This window comes from Apodemus sylvaticus, chromosome 2, assembly GCF_947179515.1.
Source record: "Apodemus sylvaticus chromosome 2, mApoSyl1.1, whole genome shotgun sequence".
NCBI classification, from domain to species: Eukaryota; Metazoa; Chordata; class Mammalia; order Rodentia; family Muridae; genus Apodemus; species Apodemus sylvaticus.
Window position 1 is genome coordinate 20,903,540 of NC_067473.1, and position 22,290 is coordinate 20,925,829.

At 35.7% G+C, this 22,290-nt stretch overlaps 1 protein-coding gene across 1 annotated transcript in view; it reads left to right on the plus strand.

Moving 5' to 3' along the window:
• Positions 1-22,290, plus strand: part of Znf804b (zinc finger protein 804B) — a 545,541-nt gene that overhangs the window by 416,293 nt on the left and 106,958 nt on the right. The window contains exon 2 of the mRNA XM_052172408.1: positions 21,170-21,313. Within this exon, the coding sequence (XP_052028368.1) occupies positions 21,170-21,313 (144 nt within the window). The remainder of the gene's footprint in view (positions 1-21,169; positions 21,314-22,290) is intronic.

Below are 22,290 nucleotides of genomic sequence, written 5' to 3' on the forward strand. Positions count from 1 at the left end.
GGTTCCTCAGAAAACTCGATATAGTACTACCTGAGGACCCAGCTATACTACTACTGGGTATATAACTAAAAGGTGCTCCAAAATGTAACAAGAACACATGCTCCACTATGTTCAGAGTATCCTTATTTATAATAGCCAGAAACTGGAAAGAACTTAAATGTTCTTCAACAAAGAAATCGATACAGAAAATGTGGTACATTCACACAACGGAGTACTAATCTGCTACTAAAAATAATGAATTCATGAAATTCTTAGGTAAACGTATGGAACTAGAAAATATCACCCTGGGTTAGGTAATCCAATCACAAAAGAACATACATGGTATTTATTCATTGATAAGTGGATTTTTGCCCTAAAGCTCAGAATACCCAAGATACAATTCACAGACCACATGAAGCTCAAGAGAAAGGAAGACCAAAGTGTGGGTGCTTCAGTCCTTCTTAGAAGGGGGAATAAAATACTCACAGGAGGAAATATGGAGACAATGTGTAAACAGAAACTGAAGAACTAACCATCCAGAGATTGCCCTACCTGGGGATATACAGACACAAAGCCCAGACACTGTTGAGGTGCAAGGAAGTGCTTGTTGGCATGAGCCTGATATAGCTGTCTCCTGAGAAGTTCTTCCAGAATCTGACAAATACAGAGGTGGAGGCTGACAGCCAACCATTGGACTGAGCACAGGATCCCCAATGGAGGAGTTATAGAAAGGACTAAAAGAGCTGAAGGGGTTTACAACCCCATAGGAGGAACAGCAATATCAACCAAACATGGCCTTAGAGCTCCCAGGGACTAAACCACCAGCCAAAGAGTACACAGATGGAGGGACCTATGGCTCCAGCACATATGTATCAGAGGAAAGGCCCTTGGTTCTGTGAAGGCTTGATGCCCTAGTGTAGTGGAATGCCATGGTAGGGAGACAGGAGTGGTTGGATAGGGAGGGAATCACCTTCATAGAAACAGGGGTAGTGGGGATCAGATAAGGGGGTTTTGGAGGGAAAACTGAAAAGGGGATGGCATTTGAAATGTAAGTAAATAAAATATCCAATAAATGTAAAAAGGAAAAATAATATACTGTAGGCATATATGCATTTGTTTACTCATATATACATATGTTACTAGTTAGATCCCATTTATGAAGAACATGCAGGGTTATTATCTTTCTGATATTATGTGACCTTTATATATTAATAGTATTCATTTTAAGTTGATCCAGTTATCTGCAAATTTTGTGTCTATATTTACCTTTAAATTACTTTTTTTTCAGGAAAAAAATTTAAAAAAATTAATAAATACAATCAGAAATGAAAAGGAGACATAACAACATTGACGAAACCCAAAGATTATAAAAACATATTTTATATACATGTACTCCACCAAAATGGGTAATCTAAAAGAAGTAGATAACTTTCTCGAAACAGTTAATTAACATTCATCTAATATCAGATCAACAACTTTAGTAGAATTATAACCCCTAAGTAAATGAAAGAGTCATTAAAAGCTCTCAAAAATAAAAGGCCAGATAGTTTTACTGCAGAATTTTACCAGACTTTCAAAGAAGAGTTAACACTAAGTACTCCTTAAATTATTTCACAAAAAGAAAAGGAACCTTTAAAAATTTATTTTATGAGGCCACAATTACCCTGATACCCAACCCACATAAAAAATTGACAAATAGAGAATTACAGACCAATTTCCCTCATGAACATCGATTCAAAAATACTTATTAAAATATTCACAAACTGGGTTCAAGAACCCATCAAAAATATCATCCACCATGATAAAGTAAATAGACTTCATCCCAGAGATGTCATGAAAGATCAACATAGGAAAATTGGTCAGTGTAATCCACCACACAAATAAACTTAAAAAATAACCACTCATGATGCCAAACCACCTTTGACAAAATCCAAAACTCCTTCACAATTTATTTCTTATTGATTAAAATGAATATTCTCTTAAGAACATGCAAGTTATTGCTATCCCCTTCCACGTATAATAGAGATTTAATGCACAGGCTAGAAAAAGGACCCAAGATGCTGAAGAGGTTTGCAGCCCCATAGGAGGAACAATAGTATGCACCAATCAGTACCCCCAGAGCTCCCAGGGACTGAACCACCAACCAAAGAGTACACATGGCTCCAGCTGCATATGTAGCAGATGATGGGTTTTTCAGACATCAGTGAGAGGAGAGGCCATTGGCCCTGTGAAGGATCGATGTCCCAGTGTAGAAGAATGTCAGGACAGGGAAGTAGGAGGTGGAGTTGGTAAGCAGGGGGAGGCAGTATGGGATAGGGAGGTTTCAGAGCAGTAACGAGGAAAGGAGATAACATTTGAAATGTAAATAATGCACATATCTAATAAAATGTTATATTTAATATAGTTGTATAACAGTCACAAATATAAATTTGAAATATGTTTATTTACAATTAAAGAAATATGAACATTATTGTATGATTAAATTTTTCTCCAGTTGCTTATATTTGGATGTGCTTCCATATTACAAGTTTTTAAAAGTATTGACATCTTATTTGCACATACAAAAACAGTCATTAGAGATTCATGAACAGAACATAGACTTTATAATTTCAAATTAACCATGAAAACATTAACTGAATGGAGAACAGAATAGGAAAACCTAAATTATTTGTAAAAATTCATAAATTCATATACCAAAAAAGTATTTTCAATGTTGCAAAAATATAAAATTGTGGACAGTTGTGGAAAATATGTGTCATATATGTGTCATTATGTGTCAAAATGAGTGTAATAAAATAATATTACCTAGAAAGGAGCCTATGTGTCAATACATATAAGGGCCAGAGAAAAAACTTAGGTATTGTTCCTTTGTTGGGCTTTTCCACATTTTGAGACAGGACCTTTCACTTGCTTTCAATTTACCAAGTGTGGTTAAGAGGCTGAGCAGTAGGCCCCATGATTCAATGTCTACCTGTTTAGTGTCAGATTTATAAACATATAAGTATTTCTGGTTTTATAAAATGGATTCTGAGCACTGAATTCTGAACATTGCAAAGTAGGCATTTCACTAAGTCATCTTTCAAGCTCTCCAAACATATTTTGATTAAATAAATTTTATCTAAAACTGAAGAAAATGTTTGTTTTCCACTTTCCTTCTCCTTTCATAATTTTTCTCTACATAGTTCAGTTTTTCAATTCCACGAGTTGAATTTTTCTTTCTTACTATCTCCTACCCATCTTCAAAGGAAATGAAGACTCTTCTACAGTTGATTGGTCTGTTCTCCTCTAGTCATATATCTTTATTCACACCTGTTCATTATCAGAGTTCTACCAATAGCTTTCAAAATAAAGCACTTTGTTATTTGGAGAAGCAGAAGAAATTAAGAGAGAATCTTTTACTTAAGCTCTTGCCTTTACATCCAGAGAAAGTTAACATTTGTTTCGATATTTAACGACATAGTGTTTTCTTGTCAGTGACGATTTTCTTCTTATGTGGTAGAAGAGATTTTCTACTTAATTGGGTTTAAACATTCCCTGCAGCTAGAGCAGCATGGGGGTCTACTGACAAATGAAGCCTCTAACAAGGATAAAGTTTTCACTCCGAATTAAAATTGAACATTTAACCAAATAGTGACCTCAATCAGGGTCTTCTATGGTTTTGTTGGTAGAAACAAATAGTTGTGAAGAAAAAAATAAGAGATAATTTGGCTGTGCTTTACTTAACTCGATAGAACTCAAAATTTGTTCAAAGGCTAAGAAACAAAAAGCTAAAGACCAAGAGAATAGTTCTGAGAAAATATTCACATGGTGTAAACAAAGGAAAACCATGAAGAAAAAAAGCATTTATGACCGTAGCCACTGGTAATAAATAAAGTGGCAACAGAAAATGAAATCATAAAGATTTGAAATCATAGGCCCTGGAGTGTTTCCAGTTTGTTTCTCACTAGTACATCGCATCCTCTGTAGTAATCTCACTCGTTACCAAATAGAGTTGCAGAGTCTCGGGGATCCAAGGTGTCATCACTTTAAGCCACTGATTAAAGAAAGCATCAAGTGTCACAGAATTGTTTTTTCTTCAGAAGAGTCAAATCCACCAAAAATAAATTGGACCATTTGTAAAATTATGTTAATGAGATTCATTCTCTTCCTCTTCTAGGGCTTAAGCTATCACTAAGCTGACTGCTTTAGTTCTCTGAATAGATACAGAACACTAAAACCTAATGATGTTTATATACTCCCGTGAAATGTCTTATACACTTATTACTTAATGCTATCCCCGTAGGTTGTCAAAATGTGTCTTTAAGATGTGGATTTCATGTATTCTATAGGAGACTGGTGAAGTAACAGATTCAACCTTCACAAACAACCAGATCTCTACTCAACTAAATCCTTTCAAGGGAATCATAGAAATGTCAAAATAAAACAAAACATCAGAACCTCTTAGCTGTGAATACTTTCATCTTAATGATGTCCTTCAATCAGGAAGGGCTTGGAGGCTTCCTTTCTTCTACAACCAGGTTTAAACAATGAATAACTTCAATACTTATTATGACATTCTGTAACTAGCAATATGTGAAGCAGTGAAATCCTAAATGTGGCTTTTAGGCTTAGTATAATACCAGAAAGTAAGAGAGTCTCTTATGCATGATTCTTTTCTAGAAAACATCATAAAATAAAAATGTTCTATTTCTATTATCACAAGAATAAGGGATGTAATATTAAATACATTGTTAAACATATTTTGTATGTAGTTACATAATTTAACAAAAGATAGATACTATATTTTTTCAATTTTATTATCTGTGTCATTTATATATTTTAATTTTTAGAAGAATAGAAAATTCATTCCTCCATTAAATGCATTTTCAAAGTTATGAAATGTCCCTGCTCAAATAATTGCTCTGTTTTCTTTATCTGAAGAGCTGACAATAGGGATATGAATTTTCACCCTGAATCTGCTATTTTTCAACTTGCATCAACTTGAGCAAGCCATTTTCTCTAGTAGAAATGTCCTTTAATGGATGGATATCTATGATCCTTTCAAGCTTAATGTCCAAAGTGGTTCTACTCTTAGAATGTTCTTATAATTAACATGGAACAACTGATAATTTCTATTGTATCTAGATTTAGTTTAGCAGCTTCTATACATACTACCAGCACAAGTGTGTATACATACACACTTGTGCACAGGTAAGCACACACAATACACAGACACACACAAACACACACATACAGAGCATAGGTTACTGACACTTGCAATAGAAGTGAATAATAAGGATGATCCAAATAATAAAGTGGCTGTGATAATCTATCACTATAAAATATCATTGCCTTGGAAGACTCCTCCTTTATTTCTGTCATTCATTATAACAGAAATAATCTTGTCCTCAGTTTGCAGCTTATCAGCCATTTTTTCATGATAATTTCAATTTTTTATTCGATATGTTCTTTATTTACATTTCAAATGATATCCCCTTTCCTTGATTCCTCCCTCCCTGCAAATCCCAAAAACCCTCTTCATTTCCCCTGTTCCCCCATCCACCCCTTCCCACTTCCCTGTTCTGGGATTCTCATACACTGCTGCACTGAGCCTTTCCAGAACCGGGGGCCACACCTTCCTTATTCTTGGGCATCATTTGATATGTGGATTATGTTTTGGGTATTCCAAGCTTCTAGGCTAATATCCACTTATCAGTGAGTGCATACCACGAGTGATCTTTTGAGACTGGGTTACCTCACTTAGGATGATGTTCTCCAGCTCCATCCATTAGCCTAAGAATTTCATGAATTCATTGTTTCTAATGGCTGAATAGTACTAGTACTCCATTGTGTATATATACCACATTTTTTGTTTTTATCCATTCCTCCATTGAGGGACATCTGGGTTCTTTCCAGCTTCTGGCTATTATAAATAGGGCTGCTATGAACATAGTTTAGCATGTATCCTTAAAACATGCTGGAGAATCCTCTGGGCATATGACCAGGAGTGGTATATATATATCAGGGTCCTCCGGAAGTGTCATGCCCAGTTTTCTGAGGAACCACCAGACTGATTTCTAGAGTGGTTGTACCAGCTTGCAATCCCACCAGCAGTGGAGGAGTGTTCCTCTTTCTCCACATCCTCACTGACACCTGCTGCCTCCTGAGTTTTTAATCTTAGCCATTCTGACTGGTGTGAGGTGAAATCTCAGGGTTATTTTGATTTGCATTTCCCTAATGACCAATGATGTTGAACATTTCTTAAGGTGCTCCTCAGCCATCCGAAATTCTTCAGGTGAAAATTCTTTATCTCTGTATCCCATTTTTAATAGGAATATTTGGATTTTCTGGGCTCTAACTTCTTAAGTTCTTTGTATATATTGAATATTAGCCCTCTGCCAAATGTAGGGTTTGTGCAGATCTTTCCCAGTTTGTTGATTGCTGACATGTCCAGTTGATGGTGTCCTTTGACTTACAGAAACTTTGTAATCTTATGAGGTCCCATTTATCAATTCTTGATCTTAGAGCAAAAGCTATTGGTGTTCTGTTCAGGAACTTTCCCCCTGTGCCCATGTCCTCAATGGTCTTCCCCAGTTTCTTTTCTATTAGTTTCAGTGTGTCTGGCTTTATGTGGAAGTCCTTGATTCACTTGGATTTGACTATATAAACAAACTCTAAGAATGGTCATTTCATTAGATGCTGAAAAAGCATTTGACAAAATTCAGCATCCTTTCATGCTGAAAGTCTTGGAAAGAACAGGAATTCAAGGCCCATACTTAAACATAATAAAAGCAATATATAGAAATTCAGTAGCCAACATCAATCTAAATGGAGAGAAACTTGAAGCAATCCCACTAAAAGCAGAGACTAAATAAGGCTGCCTCCTCTCTACATATCTTTTCAATACAGTACTTGAGGTACTAACTAGAGCAATTAGACAACATACGGATGTCAAAGGGATACAAATTGGAAAGGAAGAAGTCGCTGGACCTTCTTTGCTCAGGCTCTTCTCCATTTCCATCCATGTAATTCATTCAGACATGAACAATTATGGATCAGAGTTATGACTGTGCAAAGACCCCCCTCTCCCTCATTTGATGCCCTGTGTTCCTGCTGGAGGTGGGCTCCATAAACTCCCTCTCCCTACTGTCAGGCATTTCATCTAAATTTCCCAAGACCTATCACTATTACTTAGGTTATGGAGCGCTCACTAAAAGGGACCTAGCATGACCACACTCTGAAAGACCCATCAAGCAGCTGAAAGAGTCAGATGCAGATATTTGCACCCAATCAATGGACAGAAGCAGCTGACCCCTGTGGTTGAATTAGAGAAGGCTGAAAGAAGCTGAGGAGAAGGCTGACTCTGTAGGAAGACTAGTAGACTCAATTAATCTGGACCCCCAAATGGCAGCATATACCAGCTGATATGAGGCCCCCAACACACACACAGTAGAGGACTGCTGGGTCTGAGTTCTTTCAGAGATGGTGCACTTAACCCTTAAGGTACTGGAGGCCCCAGGGAGTTTAAAGGTCAGGTGGAGTGGTGGGTAGGGACATCCACATGGAGATAGGGGTGGGGAGGAGGTATGGGATGTTGAACAGTTGGAGGGTGGATGGTTTGGGGAGGAATAAAATATGGAGTGTAAAAAAATAAATTACTTAATTTAAAAAAAGAAAAGAAATTTTTATTACTTTTCCAAAATCAAATAATACATATGCATGTATATACATATGTACACACACATATATATATAATATATAATTTTATGTATATAGCATATAAAATATATAGTGTGTATATATATATATATCATAAACATCCAATTATGTTTAGTAGTTTTCCATAAGAACATTCAAAAGACAAAGTGAAATAACAAATGTGTTTGACAAATTAAATGAAAATGGAACTAGATACGCTACATTGCTTTATAGTTGACAATATAATCTCGTTTGTAGTGTTAGATTGACCTATATGAATGTCTTTATCTTTTTTTAATATTTTTATTTTCTATATTTTTGTTTCCATTCCAAATGATTTCCCCTTTCCCAGATTCCCCCTCCCCATATGTCCCATAAACCTTCTCTCTCTATCCATTCTCCAATCACCTCTCTCCTTTTTCTCTGTCCTTATATTCCCCTCCAATTCTAGATCAATCCTTTCCATGATCAGGACCCTCTCCATATTTCTTCATGGGAGTCATTTGTTATGCAATTTATGCCTTGGGTATTCAGGGCTTTTGGACTAATTAATATCCACTTATCAGAGATTGCATTCCATGTGTATTCTTTTGTGATTGGGTTACCTCACTTAGGATGATATTTTCCGATCAAACCATTTGCCTAAAAATTGTGTGAATTCATTGTTACTAATTGCTGAGTAGTAGTCCATTGTGTAAATATACCACATTTTCTGTATCCATTCCTCCATTGAGGGACATCTGGGTTCTTTCCAGCATCTGGCTATTATAAATAAGTAAACTATCACTTTTACTGTTTCTTTAGCTCTGGAATGCCTTCTCAGTTTACAACTAGTATTTCAGTATATGAGTTTCTATGAAGTGTTTCTTGTTCTCAGCTGTAGCTTTCCCCATGTTTGAAAGCATAATGTTCACAGTTAGAAACCTCGAAAAGTGAGCCTAAAATAACAGTGTGAGGAATCTTTGAGAGCAGAATCACTTTTTCAATGCCTCTGTTCATAGATAAGATTATCTGGATGCAGCAAGCTTATTGTCAGATAGATCAACATGTATTCAGGGAAACAGCGTCTATGGGGCATTCACAAGCATCTCACCCACTTACTGTTGAAAGCAAGGCCAACTGGCTTCACACTATTTGATTATATAACTACAGTAGTGTTGAAGCCTGCTTTAGGTGAATGAGCAACATGGAGAAAACACTATACCCATTAATAATGCAGAATCTTAGAAGCCAAGGAATGCAATTGCTTGATTAGTTACTGACAGTTTTTGAAGGAAATATATTTGTAGTCAGTTCCCAACCCAAGTTAAGACAGTGTCCAGGTCATCATCTCTGAATGAACACTTTTTCTATCTATAATGTTTTTGGTTTATGAATTAAAAAGTGGTTTGTAACTGAGTTTTTGTCACTAGCAACTTTTTAGAAAAGTAGTTACCTGACATTTTTTTATTGATTTGTCTTATGTTAGAAAATGAAATGTCAGACTGTATTAATTGCATTTTTATAGCAAGTTGTTATATCAGGAGAAACAGCTAAATGAAATTTTTTCCTGTCTGACTCACAATGAACATATTCATGTAAGTGTGCTCAATTTAGATGAATGTAATACGTCTATATTAAATACAATTCTCCCTATCTGTAGGATTGAATTAATAAGGCTATAATTACTACCTTTACAATAGTAGAGTTTTCTCATGAGTCTGAAGTAAGAAAAGGCATTTCCTTATATTTATACAACCACAAAATAGACACTTTCCAAAATCATAGCTTCAAATATAGAAAATTACTGTTGAATTACAAGTGAATTTAATATTTGTAAATATGGGCAGTAAATAGTTTCTGCTTTTCTTTGGGGTTCCCATGAGTTGGGCTTTGTCATGTGGGAAATTACAGAAAGGACCTGAGAGTCTAGCAGTCTCCCCACACATGAAGCTCATATTTCTCATGCTGCTATCCTACATCTGTGCTGTAGACATTCCATGATATTGTTAAAATTATTTGTACATGGGAATCATTTTTCCTTAGGTTTAACGAAGAAAGAGCTAAACAAATGTGATTTATTTAGACAAATTTTCTAACTATGAGAATTATATTCAGAGTACATCTTAGAATTCCTATAAATCTCTTCAAGTCTTTCCTATTCGCAGTGTTGTGGGTTGCATTATTAATTGACAAGCCCAGACTGAGGTATTATTGTGGTGGTTGAAATGAGAAATGTATCCAATAGGCTCATATATTTAAATATTTGGTTTCCAGTGGCATTTTTGTGAAGATTTGGGAAACTTTAAAAGAGGCAACTTGCTTAAGAAATAACAAAGTACATTATTGGGGGCAGGCTTTGAGGATTTATATCCTCCCTGTCACTCACTCTTGAATTAGAAACCAAAATAAACTTTTTTCCTTGATTCACTTTTGGTCGTGAAGTCTTTTATCACAGCAACAAAAAGTAAATAATAAAAAATATTGTTGGGATATTTGACCTTTTTACATTTAGAATTATATTTTATGTTATAAAATTATTAGTTTGGGTCCCATCATACATAATAAAAGATTTCTGAAACTACTCCATTTATCCTAGTCTGTAACAAACACAAAGACAAAAATCAAATACATCCATTCATTTGTTGCTAACACTTTTCATGTGTTTGTTCTTGATGGACATTTTCCACCTGTGTTCTTTGTCTTCTATGCCCAGTAATACTGTCTGATTTCACTGATGCAAGCTTGGATTTTCTCTATTAGAAATTGATCGGACTGGAATGTTGGTAAGATAGTATTATATCTCCCCCAAATAATTTGTTTACATATATTTGTACTGTTTTGGTTGTTCTGCATAACAATCTACAATTCAGAATTTTTGCAATATCATATCTGTATAAAACCAATAAGATACAGGAAGGAAAATACAGAAGAGTGAGGATAAAATAACAGAAAGATGACTATCATAGGATTTACATGATTAGCTACCTAAAAATAACAATAAAACATGTAAGTTTGTGTATACACCTGCAAACATACTTTAAATAAATTTTCCTATATGTATTCATATATATATGTATTTAGTATATGTACTTAATATATAAATAAATATAATGTATTTTAATTATATATAGATGTACTTACATAAAATTAAAGGTAAATTATCATAAAGTTGATTAAGTAAAAGAAGAGGTAGGTACAGGAGAGGAGTTAGAAAGGATTTGAGACAGAAGGAACGAGGTAATTTTATCATAATCACTAAAAATAAAAATTATAATACAAAATATGAAAAATCATATTATTTTTGTGTTATAATTAGATAGAAAACATAATTTAGCAATACATCAGTAAATGGTATTATGGTTGTCTTAGAATACCCCTGGGATTGCCTTATTTCTATCAAGAGATTATTTTTAGTAAAACCTCATACCAATTGATTATAGAAAATATAAAATTCATGGTCTTGAATTCTAGTAAGCAGTTGATATTATCAGAGTGAATCTGTTTCACAAAAATGATGCCTATTCATTTGTAGCCATGTATGGAGCTTTTCCAAAATTAGCAGCTATACAAGCAAGCTTGAGATATTTAATTATTGCTTCATAAACACAAATCCAATAAGCAGGCTCTCATTTGACCAGTAATTCAGAAATTTGTCATTCTTTCCAAATTAGAAGTGATACTGAACTGCTGCCAATTTAGTAGTCTTTCCAGAGACAGTTTTGCATGTTTAGTGTGACTATATTTATTGTTTAATGTGAACATCTTAAACTAATCATTAATAAGAAGACAAGTTTTCACTTCACAACTAGGAATTGGCTAGAACAACAGAGAGTCCTAATTTTGATCACATTTTATTTCAAATCTGAAAAAAAGGTAAACATGGATCACAATTAACTACAATGAAAATCACTGATTGCAATGAGAAGAACATTGGAGTATGTATTTATATGTTTTAATCTGTGCTGTGTGTAACATTCCATTCCTATAGCAATTTTTATTGGTTCACTATTCCTAAGGTTCTTAATTTTAAAAAAATATTCTAACTATTCCACTTGCCCACATTCACATTCACTTAGTTCTCTTTCTCTATTTCAGTTTACATGTTACTTATGTTTCAGTTACTCATGTTTCTGTGGAAACATAAGCTGCTAAGTCAGCCTATGACATCTAAAAACGCAACATGAAATTTGTCTTTCATCCTTACTGTCTATTACTGTTTATTAAATTTCTTTAAGTAAGAAACATTATGTTAGATGCTATAAATAAAAGACTATTCCTTTTATAAAAGGCCCTTTTCACAACATTCAGAAAATCAATATTAATAATGCAAATGTAATTAAGTCAATATAACACTGTCTTGGTTATGTCCATTATTGTAAAGTAGATAAAAGTAAGGAAGACAGACAATCAAATACCCACAAAAGAAAAGAAAACAGGAACAAGCAATGGGGCAGAGAAACAATTAAAGGAAGTCACCCTGAAAACATAGATGAGCACCAAAACCCACATGTTGGAAGATTGAAATAGTCTCCTAAATTTTCTTCTGACCTCCACATGAGCACGTTATGGCACACAGCCACACATATACACACATGTGTACACACTATAAATATTTTAAAAGTGATAAGGTATTGTGCTGCATATATGTAATCCCTGTACTCACACTAGTGAGGCAGAGGGATCATTCTAATTTTTTGGCTAGTTTGGTTTACATAGTGAGCACTAGGCCAGCCATGGCTACTAACTGAGATCTTAAATCAAGAATAATACAATAACCAAAACCAAGCAAAAACCGACTAAAATCTGAAAGCTCTAGTTCAATGCAAAAATGTTATTTTCTAACGTGGTAAAAAAAATTGTAGTGAGAAGAAGATAAAAGTTTTCTTATTCAGATTTCTCTTGAATTTCTGCTTTACAGACTTACAAATATGTCGCAGACATTCATAGATACACACGTGTGTACTTACATTCACACATGTGTATGCACACACACATAAAACCACATGTACCCACCCACACATTCACACTAATATGCATACACATATGCTCACATATACATGTACAAACACAGGTACACATATATAGACAAGTGTATGCATACACACACTTTCACAAACACAGACATGTGCACAAACTTACATACATACTCAAAAACATGCACATACATGCACAAATATGTACAAAAACATATGCATCTATACACTAATGCACACACATATACACCACATACACACTCAGATGCATGCACATAAATGCAAGCACACACATACACACCTCATATGTATATACATAAATTTACATAAATATATTGCATGCATACACATATGCACATGCACAAATGTGCACACATGCATATGAATATCAACATAGAGAAAGAAAAGAAACTGAGGAAAGTTGATGGCATATGCACTCAATAGTTTAGAAGATAACCTAAACTTAGATAACCTAAGTTTCTAGAGTACATCTCCAGATGTTGTCTTTGTCTTTAGATTTATATTCCACCTTTTTTTTTAGCATAAAGTAGTATGTAGGGAAGCTCTGATTAAGTACTAAAAACACATGAAACACAAAGATTTTTGGTATAGAGTTAATTCTTTCCCTTTAATTAAGACCCTCTGAATGGAAAAAAAAACAGTGGTCTGGGCAGATAGTAGGTTGGAATAATGGCTCAGTAGACAAAGCATTTAGTTTTCAAGCTCCTTTGCATTAGGAGCTGAATTTAGATCACCAGCATTAATATTCATGGCCAATACCATACCACAGGAGTTAGAGACATAAACGTCTCTGGAACTTTGGTGTGGACATGGAAAAGAAACCAGCTCTAAGTCCAGTTAGAAACCCTGTCTAAAGGGAACAATTCAGCGAGAGATAGAGAACAGCCAACGTTCTCGAAGGGCCACTGTATATGACTGTGCATGTGCTGCACATACATGCTCACTCCTCACTACACACACAATCTCTAGTGACTTAACGTTATAACCTTCTCTTCTGGGTACCAAAAGGTAGACACACAAATAGACATTTTCTTTATGAATGTCAGTTTCTCTTCTGGAAGACAACATTTGGGAGCTACTATGCCTGAAGTTTTTCAAATGATAAGTTAATAATTATCTTCACTCTAAAGACGATTTTGACATTGGGTACTTAGGTCATGTTTTGTCATAATCTGGAATAGTGCTATCTGACCTCATTCTGCCTTAGTGTTGCCCTATATTAAGTACAAAAATTATTACACCTTCCCTCACATCAATCTTGCTAACTACTTATTGTTATTCACCTTAATTTATTCTGAGAACACTGAACTCTTGAACACTGAGTACTTGAACTATTTTAAGGCACAGGATGACATTCAAGGTTCTCTTACTTCAAAGACTAAATTACTTTCTCAGTATGAATAAAACGAAATAAATAATAACCCTAAAACATGATTTTTAATTTAGTTTGTAACAAGCTACAAGAAGAAATGGAGGTAAAAATTTATAAATCACCAATATCTACATTTTTATTGAGTATCTTCTTCATTTACATTGCCAATGGAAAAACCTTTCTCAATTTCCCCCTCCCAAAAGCCCCCCTTCTCAATGATTCCCTACCCTTCCTCCCTCCCCCTGCCTCCATGTATATGCCCCTTTACCCAACACAGTCCCAGCTCCCCCCCAACTTCCTCCCCCTATCTGTTCCCCTTTGTTGTGGCCTCTATTGAGCCTTTACCTGATCAAAGACCACTCCTCCCACTGATGCCCAAAAAGGCATTCCTCTGCCACATTTTTGACTGGAACCATGTATATCCCTTGGTTGATGATTCAGTCCCTGGAAGTCTTGGGGTGTCTGGGTGTCTGAAGTCATTGTTTTTTCCATGGGGCTATATACCCCTTCAGCTCCTCTGGACAACCCTCCAGATCCTCTGTTGGGAACCCCAAGCTTAGTCCAAGCTTGGTTGCTAGTTTCTGCTTCTGAATTCATAAGATTCTGGCAGGGCCCCTCTGGAGAAAGCCATGGCATGCTCCTTTTGGTACATGCTTCTCATTGTAGTGTCGGGGTTTGCTGACTACTTATAGGATGAATCCCCAGGTAGGGCACTCGCTGGGTGGACTTTACTTCAGACTCTGCTCCATACATTGCCTCCCTTGTTGCTTCTGTGAGCATATTGTTCCGTTTCTCAGAGGAACCATAGCTCCCTCTCTTAAGTCATTCTTCTGGAGCTTCCTGTGCTGGGTGAATTGCTACTTGTTTATTTGAGCTTTTGAACTAGCATCCACTTATTAGTGAATGCATACAATGTGCTTTCTTTTGTGACTGGGATACCTTCCTCAGGATGACACTTTCTAGTTCCATCCATTTGCCTAAGAATTTCATGAATTCATTGTTTTTAATAGCTGAATAGTACTCCATTGTATATATATACCACAGTTTCTTTATCCATTCCTCTGTTGAGGGGCATCTGGGATCTTTCCAGCTTCTGGCTATTATAAATAAGGCAGCTATGAACATAGTGGAGCATGTGTCCTTATTACATGTAGGAGCACTTTCTGGGTATATGTCCAGGAGTGGTATAGCTGGGTCCACAAGTAGTACTATGTCTAATTTTCTGAGGAATCGCCAAACTGATTTCCAGAGTGGTTTTACAAGCTTGCAATCCCACCAACAATGGAGAAGTGTTCCTCTTTCCCCACATCCTCTCCAGCATCTGCTGTCCCCTGAGTTTTTCAATTAGCCATTCTGACTGGTGTAAGGTGAAATCTCAGTGTTGTTTTGATTTGCATTTCCCTGATAACTAAGGATGCTGAACATATCTTTAGGTGCTTTAGAGCCATTTGAGTTTCCTTAGTTGAGAATTCCCTGTTTAGCTCTGTACCCCATTTTTTAATAGGGTTATTTAATTCTCTGGAGACCAACTTCTTGAGTTCTTTGTATACGTTGGATATTAGCCCGCTATCGGATGTAGCGTTAGTAAAGATCTTTTCCCAATTTGTTGGTTTCTGTTTTGTCCTATTGACTTTATCCTTTGCCTTACAGAAGCTTTGCAGTTTTATGAGGTCCCATTTGTCGATTCTTGTTCTTAGAGCTTAAGCCATTGGTGTTCTGTTCAGAAATGTTTCCCCTGTGCCCATGTGTTCAAGGTTTGTCCCCACTTTCTCCTCTATAAGCTTCAGAGTGTCTGATTTTATGTGTAAATCTTTGATCCACTTGGACTCGAGCTTTGTACAAGGAGATAATAATGGATTGATTTGCTTTTTTCTGCATGCAGACTTCCAGTTGATCCAGCACCATTTGTTTAAAATGCTGTCTTTTTCCACTGAAATTTTTTAGCTCCTTTGTCAAATATCAAGTGACTGTACATGTGTGGGTTTTTTTCTGGGTCTTCAATTCTATTCCATTGATCTTCCTGCCTGTCTGCTTACCAATACCAAACAGTTTTTATCACTATCACTCTGTAGTAGAGCTTTAGGTCAGGGATGGTTATTCCCCCAGAATATCTTTTGTTGTGGAGAATAGTTTTTGCTATCCTGGGTTTTTTGTTATTCCAGATGAATTTGAGAATTGCTCTTTCTAGATCTATGAAAAATTCATTTGAGATTATGATGGGGATTGCATTGAAGCTGTAGATTGCTTTCAGCAAGATGGCCATTTTTACTATGTTGATCCGGCCAATCCATGAACATGGGAGATTTTCCATCTTCTGAGACTTTTTTCTGTTTCTTTCTTCAGAGGCTTAAAGTTCATGTCATATAGACCCTTCACTTGCTTTGTCAGGGTCACGCCTAGGTATGAAATATTATTTGGGACTATTGCAAAGGGTGTCATTTCCCTAATTTCTTTCTCATATTGTTTATCCTTTGAATAGAGGAAGGCTACTGATTTGCTTGAGTTAATTTTATATCCAGCCACTTTGCTGAAGTTGTTTATCAGCTTTAGGAGTTCCTTGGTAGAAGTCTTGGGGTGGCTTAAGTATACTATCATATCATCTGCAAATAGTGATAGTTGGACTTCTTCCTTTCCAATTTGTATTCCTTTTATCTCTTTTTGCTGCCTGATTGCTCTGGTTAGGACTTCAAGTACTATATTGAATAGATAGGGAGAAAGTGGGCAGCCTTTTCTGGTTCCCAATTTTAGTGGGATTGCCTCAAGTTTCTCTCCATTTTGTTTGATGTTGGCTACCGGTTTGCAGTATATTGCTTTCACTATATTTAGGTATGGGCCTTGGATTCCCGATCTCTCTAAGACTTCTCTTATGAAGGGATGCTGAATTTTGTCAAAAGCCCTTTCAGCATCTAATGAAATGACCATGTGTTTTTTTTTTTCTTTAGTTTGTTTATGTAGTGAATTACATTGACAGATTTCCATATGTTGAACCATCCTTGCATCTTTGGGATGAGGCCTACTTGATCGTGGTGAATTATAGTTCTGATGCATTCTTGGATTTGGTTGGCCAGGTTTTTGTTCAGTATTTTTGCATCAATGTTCATGAGGGAGATTGGTCTGAAGTTCTCCTTCCTTGATTGGTTTTTGTTTGGTTAAGATATAAGTGTGATTGTGGCTTCATAGAATGAGTTGTGTAGTGTTCCTTGAGTTTCTATTTCATGGAAAAGTTTGAAGAGTATTGGTATTAACTCTTCTTTGAAGATCGGATAGAATTCCCTGCTAAACCCATCTGGTCCTGGGCTTTTTTTCTTTTTTTTTTCTTTTTATTTTTTTCTTTTTCTTTTTATTTTTGAAGGGAGACTATTAATGACTGCTTCTATTTCCTCAGGACTTATGGGACTATTTAGATGGTTTATCTGATCCTGTTTTAACATTGGCACCTGGTATGTATCTAGAAAGTTGTCCATTTCATCCAGGTTTTCCAACTTTGTTGAGTATAAACTCTTGTAGTAGGATGTGATGATTTTTTGAATTTCCACAGTTTCTGTTGTTATGTCTCCCTTTCCATTTCTGATTTTATTAATTTGGATACTGTCTCTGTGTCTCCTGGTTAGTCTGGCTAAGGGTTTATCTATCTTGATTTTTTCAAAAAACCAGGTCCTTGTTTTGTTGATTCTTTGTATAGCTCTTTTTGTTTCTGCTTGGTTGATTTCGGATCTTAGTTTGATTATTTCCTGCCATCTACTCCTCTTGGGGTTATTGGCTTCCTTTTGTTCTAGGGCCTTCAAGTGCACTGTCAAGCTGTTGGTGTAAGCTCTCTCCATTCTCTCTTTGGAGGAACACAGAGCTATGAGTTTTCCTCTTAGCACTGCTTTCATTGTGTCCCATAAATTTTGGTATGATGTGTCATCATTTTCACTGAATTCAAAAAAGTCTTTAGTCTCTTTCTTTATTTCTTCCTTGACCAAGCTATCATTGAGAAGAGCATTGTTCAAAGTCCATGTGTATGTGTGTTTTCCATTGCTTTTGTTTGAGCTTAAGACCAGCCTTAGGCTGTGGTGATCTGATAAAATACATGGAATAATTTCAATATTTTTATATCTGTTGAGGCCTGTTTTGTGTCCAATTATATGGTCAGTTTTGGAGATGGTACCATGAGGTGCTGAGAAGACCTTTATTCTCTTTAGGGTGGAATGTTATATAAATATCTGTTAGATGCAGTTGGTCCATAACTTTAGTTAGTTTCACTGTTTAGTTTCTTGTTCCATGACTTGTCCATTTTTGACAGTGGGGTATTGAAATCTCCCACTATTATTATGTGGGGTGCAATGTGTGCTTTGAGCTTTACTAAAGTTTCTTTTATGAAAGTGGGTGCCCTTATGTTAGTAGTATAGATGTTCAGAATTGAGAGTTCCTCTTGGTAGACTTTTCCTTTGACCAGTATGAAATGTCCCTCTTTATCTTGACAACTTTTGTTTGCAAGTTGATTTTATCCAATATAAGAATGGCTACTCCAGCTTGTTTCTTGGGACCATTTGCTTGGAAAATTGTTTTCCATCCTTTGATTCTTAAATAGTGCCTGTCTTTGTCATTGAGGTGAGTTTTTTGTATGCAGTAAAACATTGGGTCCTGTTTACGTATCGAGTCCATTAGTCTATGTCTCTTTATAGGGGAGTTGAGACCATTGATATTAAGAGATATTAAGGAAAAGTGATTGTTGCTTACTGTTATCTTCTTAGTTAAAGTTGACATTCTGGTTGTGTAGTTTTCCTGAGATGTTATGTCAGCACCTTACTAATGCAGATACAGATACTCACAGTTAACCATTGGGCTGAGCTCAAGGACACCAATGGAAAAGTTAGGGGAAGGACTGAAAGATGTGAAGGGGATTGCAGCCCCATAGGAAGAACAAAACCAGCCAGAGCTCCCAGGGACTAAACCACTAACCAAAGAATGCATATAGAGGGATCCATGGCTCTAGTTGCATATGTAGCAGGGGATGGCCTTATCTGGCATCATTGGGAGGGTAGGATCTTGGTCTTGTGGAAGCTCGATGCCCTATCTAAGGGAGATGCTGGATTGGTAAGGTAGGCTCCTATCAGCAAATGCTTCTTGGCATCTGCAATAGTGTCCAGGTTTAGAGTCTGTAGATGGGATGGGTCCCTAGGTGAGGTGGTCTCTTGATGGCCTTTTCGTAAGTCTCTGCTCCATTTTTGGTCCCTACATTTAGTTTAGACAGGGAAAATTCTATGTAAAAAAAAATGAGATGGGTGTGTGGCCCCCCTCAGCTGGGGGCCGTTCCTATCTACTGGAAATGGTCTCTACAGGTTCTAAATTTTTTTCACTTATCACCAGTGGCCTATCCTCAGGACACTAAACTTCTTCTTTAGGCAACTGGTGTTTTGCTGCCAAGTCAGAGTATGTTTTATTTCTGGACATGTACTATCTAGTAAGTTTTCTTTTTTTCTCCCATTAACTTAGAGTGTAATCCAATTCTTCCAGTCTGTGAAAGAAGGAAACCAGGCATTTGGTTTTAGACTGTTTCATAAGGCTTCTAATTCTATTATCCTGGTTGGTCGTTTATTTTATCTCTTTATATTTGGGTCTGAATCATGATTTTAGGTGCTTACTAATAAGTCCATAGTTTCTTTAGTTCTAGTCTCTTCATCTGGTGTGTGACATTTGTCAATACTGTGTGATATATCTATGAAATGATTATAATTATTATATTTATTCTTATTAGCATATGAGTGAATTAGAGAGCACTTTACGTTAATAAATAAAGTAGGAGTCATTAATATGTTGTGATTACCCATTGTAATAGGTAACTCATACTGCACCTGTTCTCAGCTACATTGTGTGCTACTTAACATTGCAGGAACACATTCAATTAAGAAAATAGCTCCCTTTGATTTTAGAGGAGCAGTAGACTTTATAATATCCAGAGGCTGGAAAGAACCCAGATGTCCCTCAATGGATGAATGGAGAAAGAAAATGTGGTATATTTACACAATGGAATACTACTCAGCAATTAAAAACAATGAATTCATGAAATTTTTAGGCCAATGTTTGGAACTGGAAAATATCATCCTAAGTGCGGTAACCCAATACACATGAAATGCAGTCACTGATAAGTGGATATTAATTAGCCCAGAAGCTCTGAATACTCAAGACACAATTAACAAATCAAATGATTCCCAAGAAGAAGGAAAGAGATGTCCCTGGTCCTGAAAATGCTTGTTCCAGCATTGTAGGGGAATACCAGGACAGAGAAGTAGGAGGACGTTGATAGGAGAATGGGTGGAGGTAAGAGGGCTTAGGGAACTTATGGGAAGGGGGGAACTGGGAAAGGGGAAAGCATTTGGAATGTAAACAAAGAATATAGAAAATTTTAAAAAATGACATCTTTGGTAACAGTCATAGGAGGGTGTAAGGGGCAGTGGTGGCAAAGCAAAAAGGAAGGATTACAACACAGTGTAATGACTATAAAGAGAAATAGTCACTCACTGGAGATTACTAACAAGGGAGCAAGGCATAGGCTGTTTAGCTCATGTCTTTTACAGCTTATTTATTTTGTGATTTGTATGATTATGTGGTTAGATAGATAGATAGATAGATAGATAGATAGATATGCAGATGGACACAGATATAGATTAGATATAGATATAAAACATTTTGTCAATCATTACCATATAAGCAATGAGATATTTGAGAACACTTTTAGTAGAGAATGATATAACCAAAACTATTAGAAGTGAAATGTCCCAAAACCTACAAAATAATGGTTTAAAACACATGAATCAAGTATAATTGCTGGATCTAGCAGGTGCTGAAGATTTAGAAGATATGATCTTGAGTCTCAGACTGCACATGCATCAGGCTTTGGCACTAGAGGGAACAGAGTCATCCCTGGTATTGTGTGAAGTATGAAGTAATTGGTTGGGTACATGCAGGATTTCATGAGAAACAAAAACATAAGAAGTGTACCATGGAAAGAGAGAGATGATACTACACACTCAAAGTTCCTTCCACAGAGACACAGATTTTAGGAGGTCTCATCCCTCAACATTTTATTTTAGTCATGGTAAAATTATATACTACTTTGCTTAATATAAGATCTGCCTTCTCTCAGATAACAATATAACTGACATTTTTGCCCTTTTTGAAGGATTTCGCAGAAAAGGAGAAGTCTACAGCAAAATCTCTGGAAGATGCAAAAGCAAACTTTTACTGTGAATTGTGTGACAAGCAGTATAACAAACACCAGGAGTTTGACAATCACATTAATTCTTACGACCACGCTCATAAACAGGTAAGCCAACATGAGAAAAGTCCTTTCACCTTTTAGATTTATGCCTTCAATGCAGAACTGCAATGTTTTGGCCTTATTTATTATCATCTAAGACTCAGAGGTAAGATCATTTTATGCTTTTTTTGTGTGTGTGAGAGAGGTTGTTTACTGCTCAAATGTTAGGAAAACTTATTTTTTTCTTAGAAGAACCATAAAGTTAGATGTGGTGACAAGTGTAATTTATATATATATATATATATATATATATATGAATATGTCTATATATCTATATGTCTATAGATACATATATGCATACACATATACATGTATACATATATATATATATATATATACAAACACACACATACATACATATAGATACACACACACACACACACACACACACACCTGTAAAAGCAGTCTCATAGTAAAAGTAATAGAAGTAGTTGCTGGAATAACTAAAATTCCTGACAACTTCACACACAGAATCTATAGCAGAATTGATAAATTCCTCTGCTGCTTGCTTTCTTTATATCCCTGTAAATATTCCAAGGTGTATTTGAAAATACTGGGTCTGAGAACTCAATACAATAAAATTATTACCCAATAAATGAAACATTTCAGGAAAATGTTTTAAAAATTCAAACATACAAAGTCAATAGATCAAGACAAGTATACGCTTTTCAGTTCAATTTCTTTAAAGGTCACATATGTTGTTCTGTAAATGTCTATTGGTCATATCTTTCCAGATACTTCTCTTGCTGGCTGAGGTATTGAGATCTTAGTAACTTATGAAATATGCTTGTCATATTCATGTGACCAAGAAATAAAACTATGGCCAAATGATAATTACTAGGAGTTAGGTTGTCAAATGAAGCTGACATGTTGTAATCTCTGGGTAAATTTTGCATATTCTATCAAAAACATTCAAATTATGAATCATTCATTCATTTTTATCCAAACAATTGCAGAGTTTCTAATGTGTACTTCTATGATAG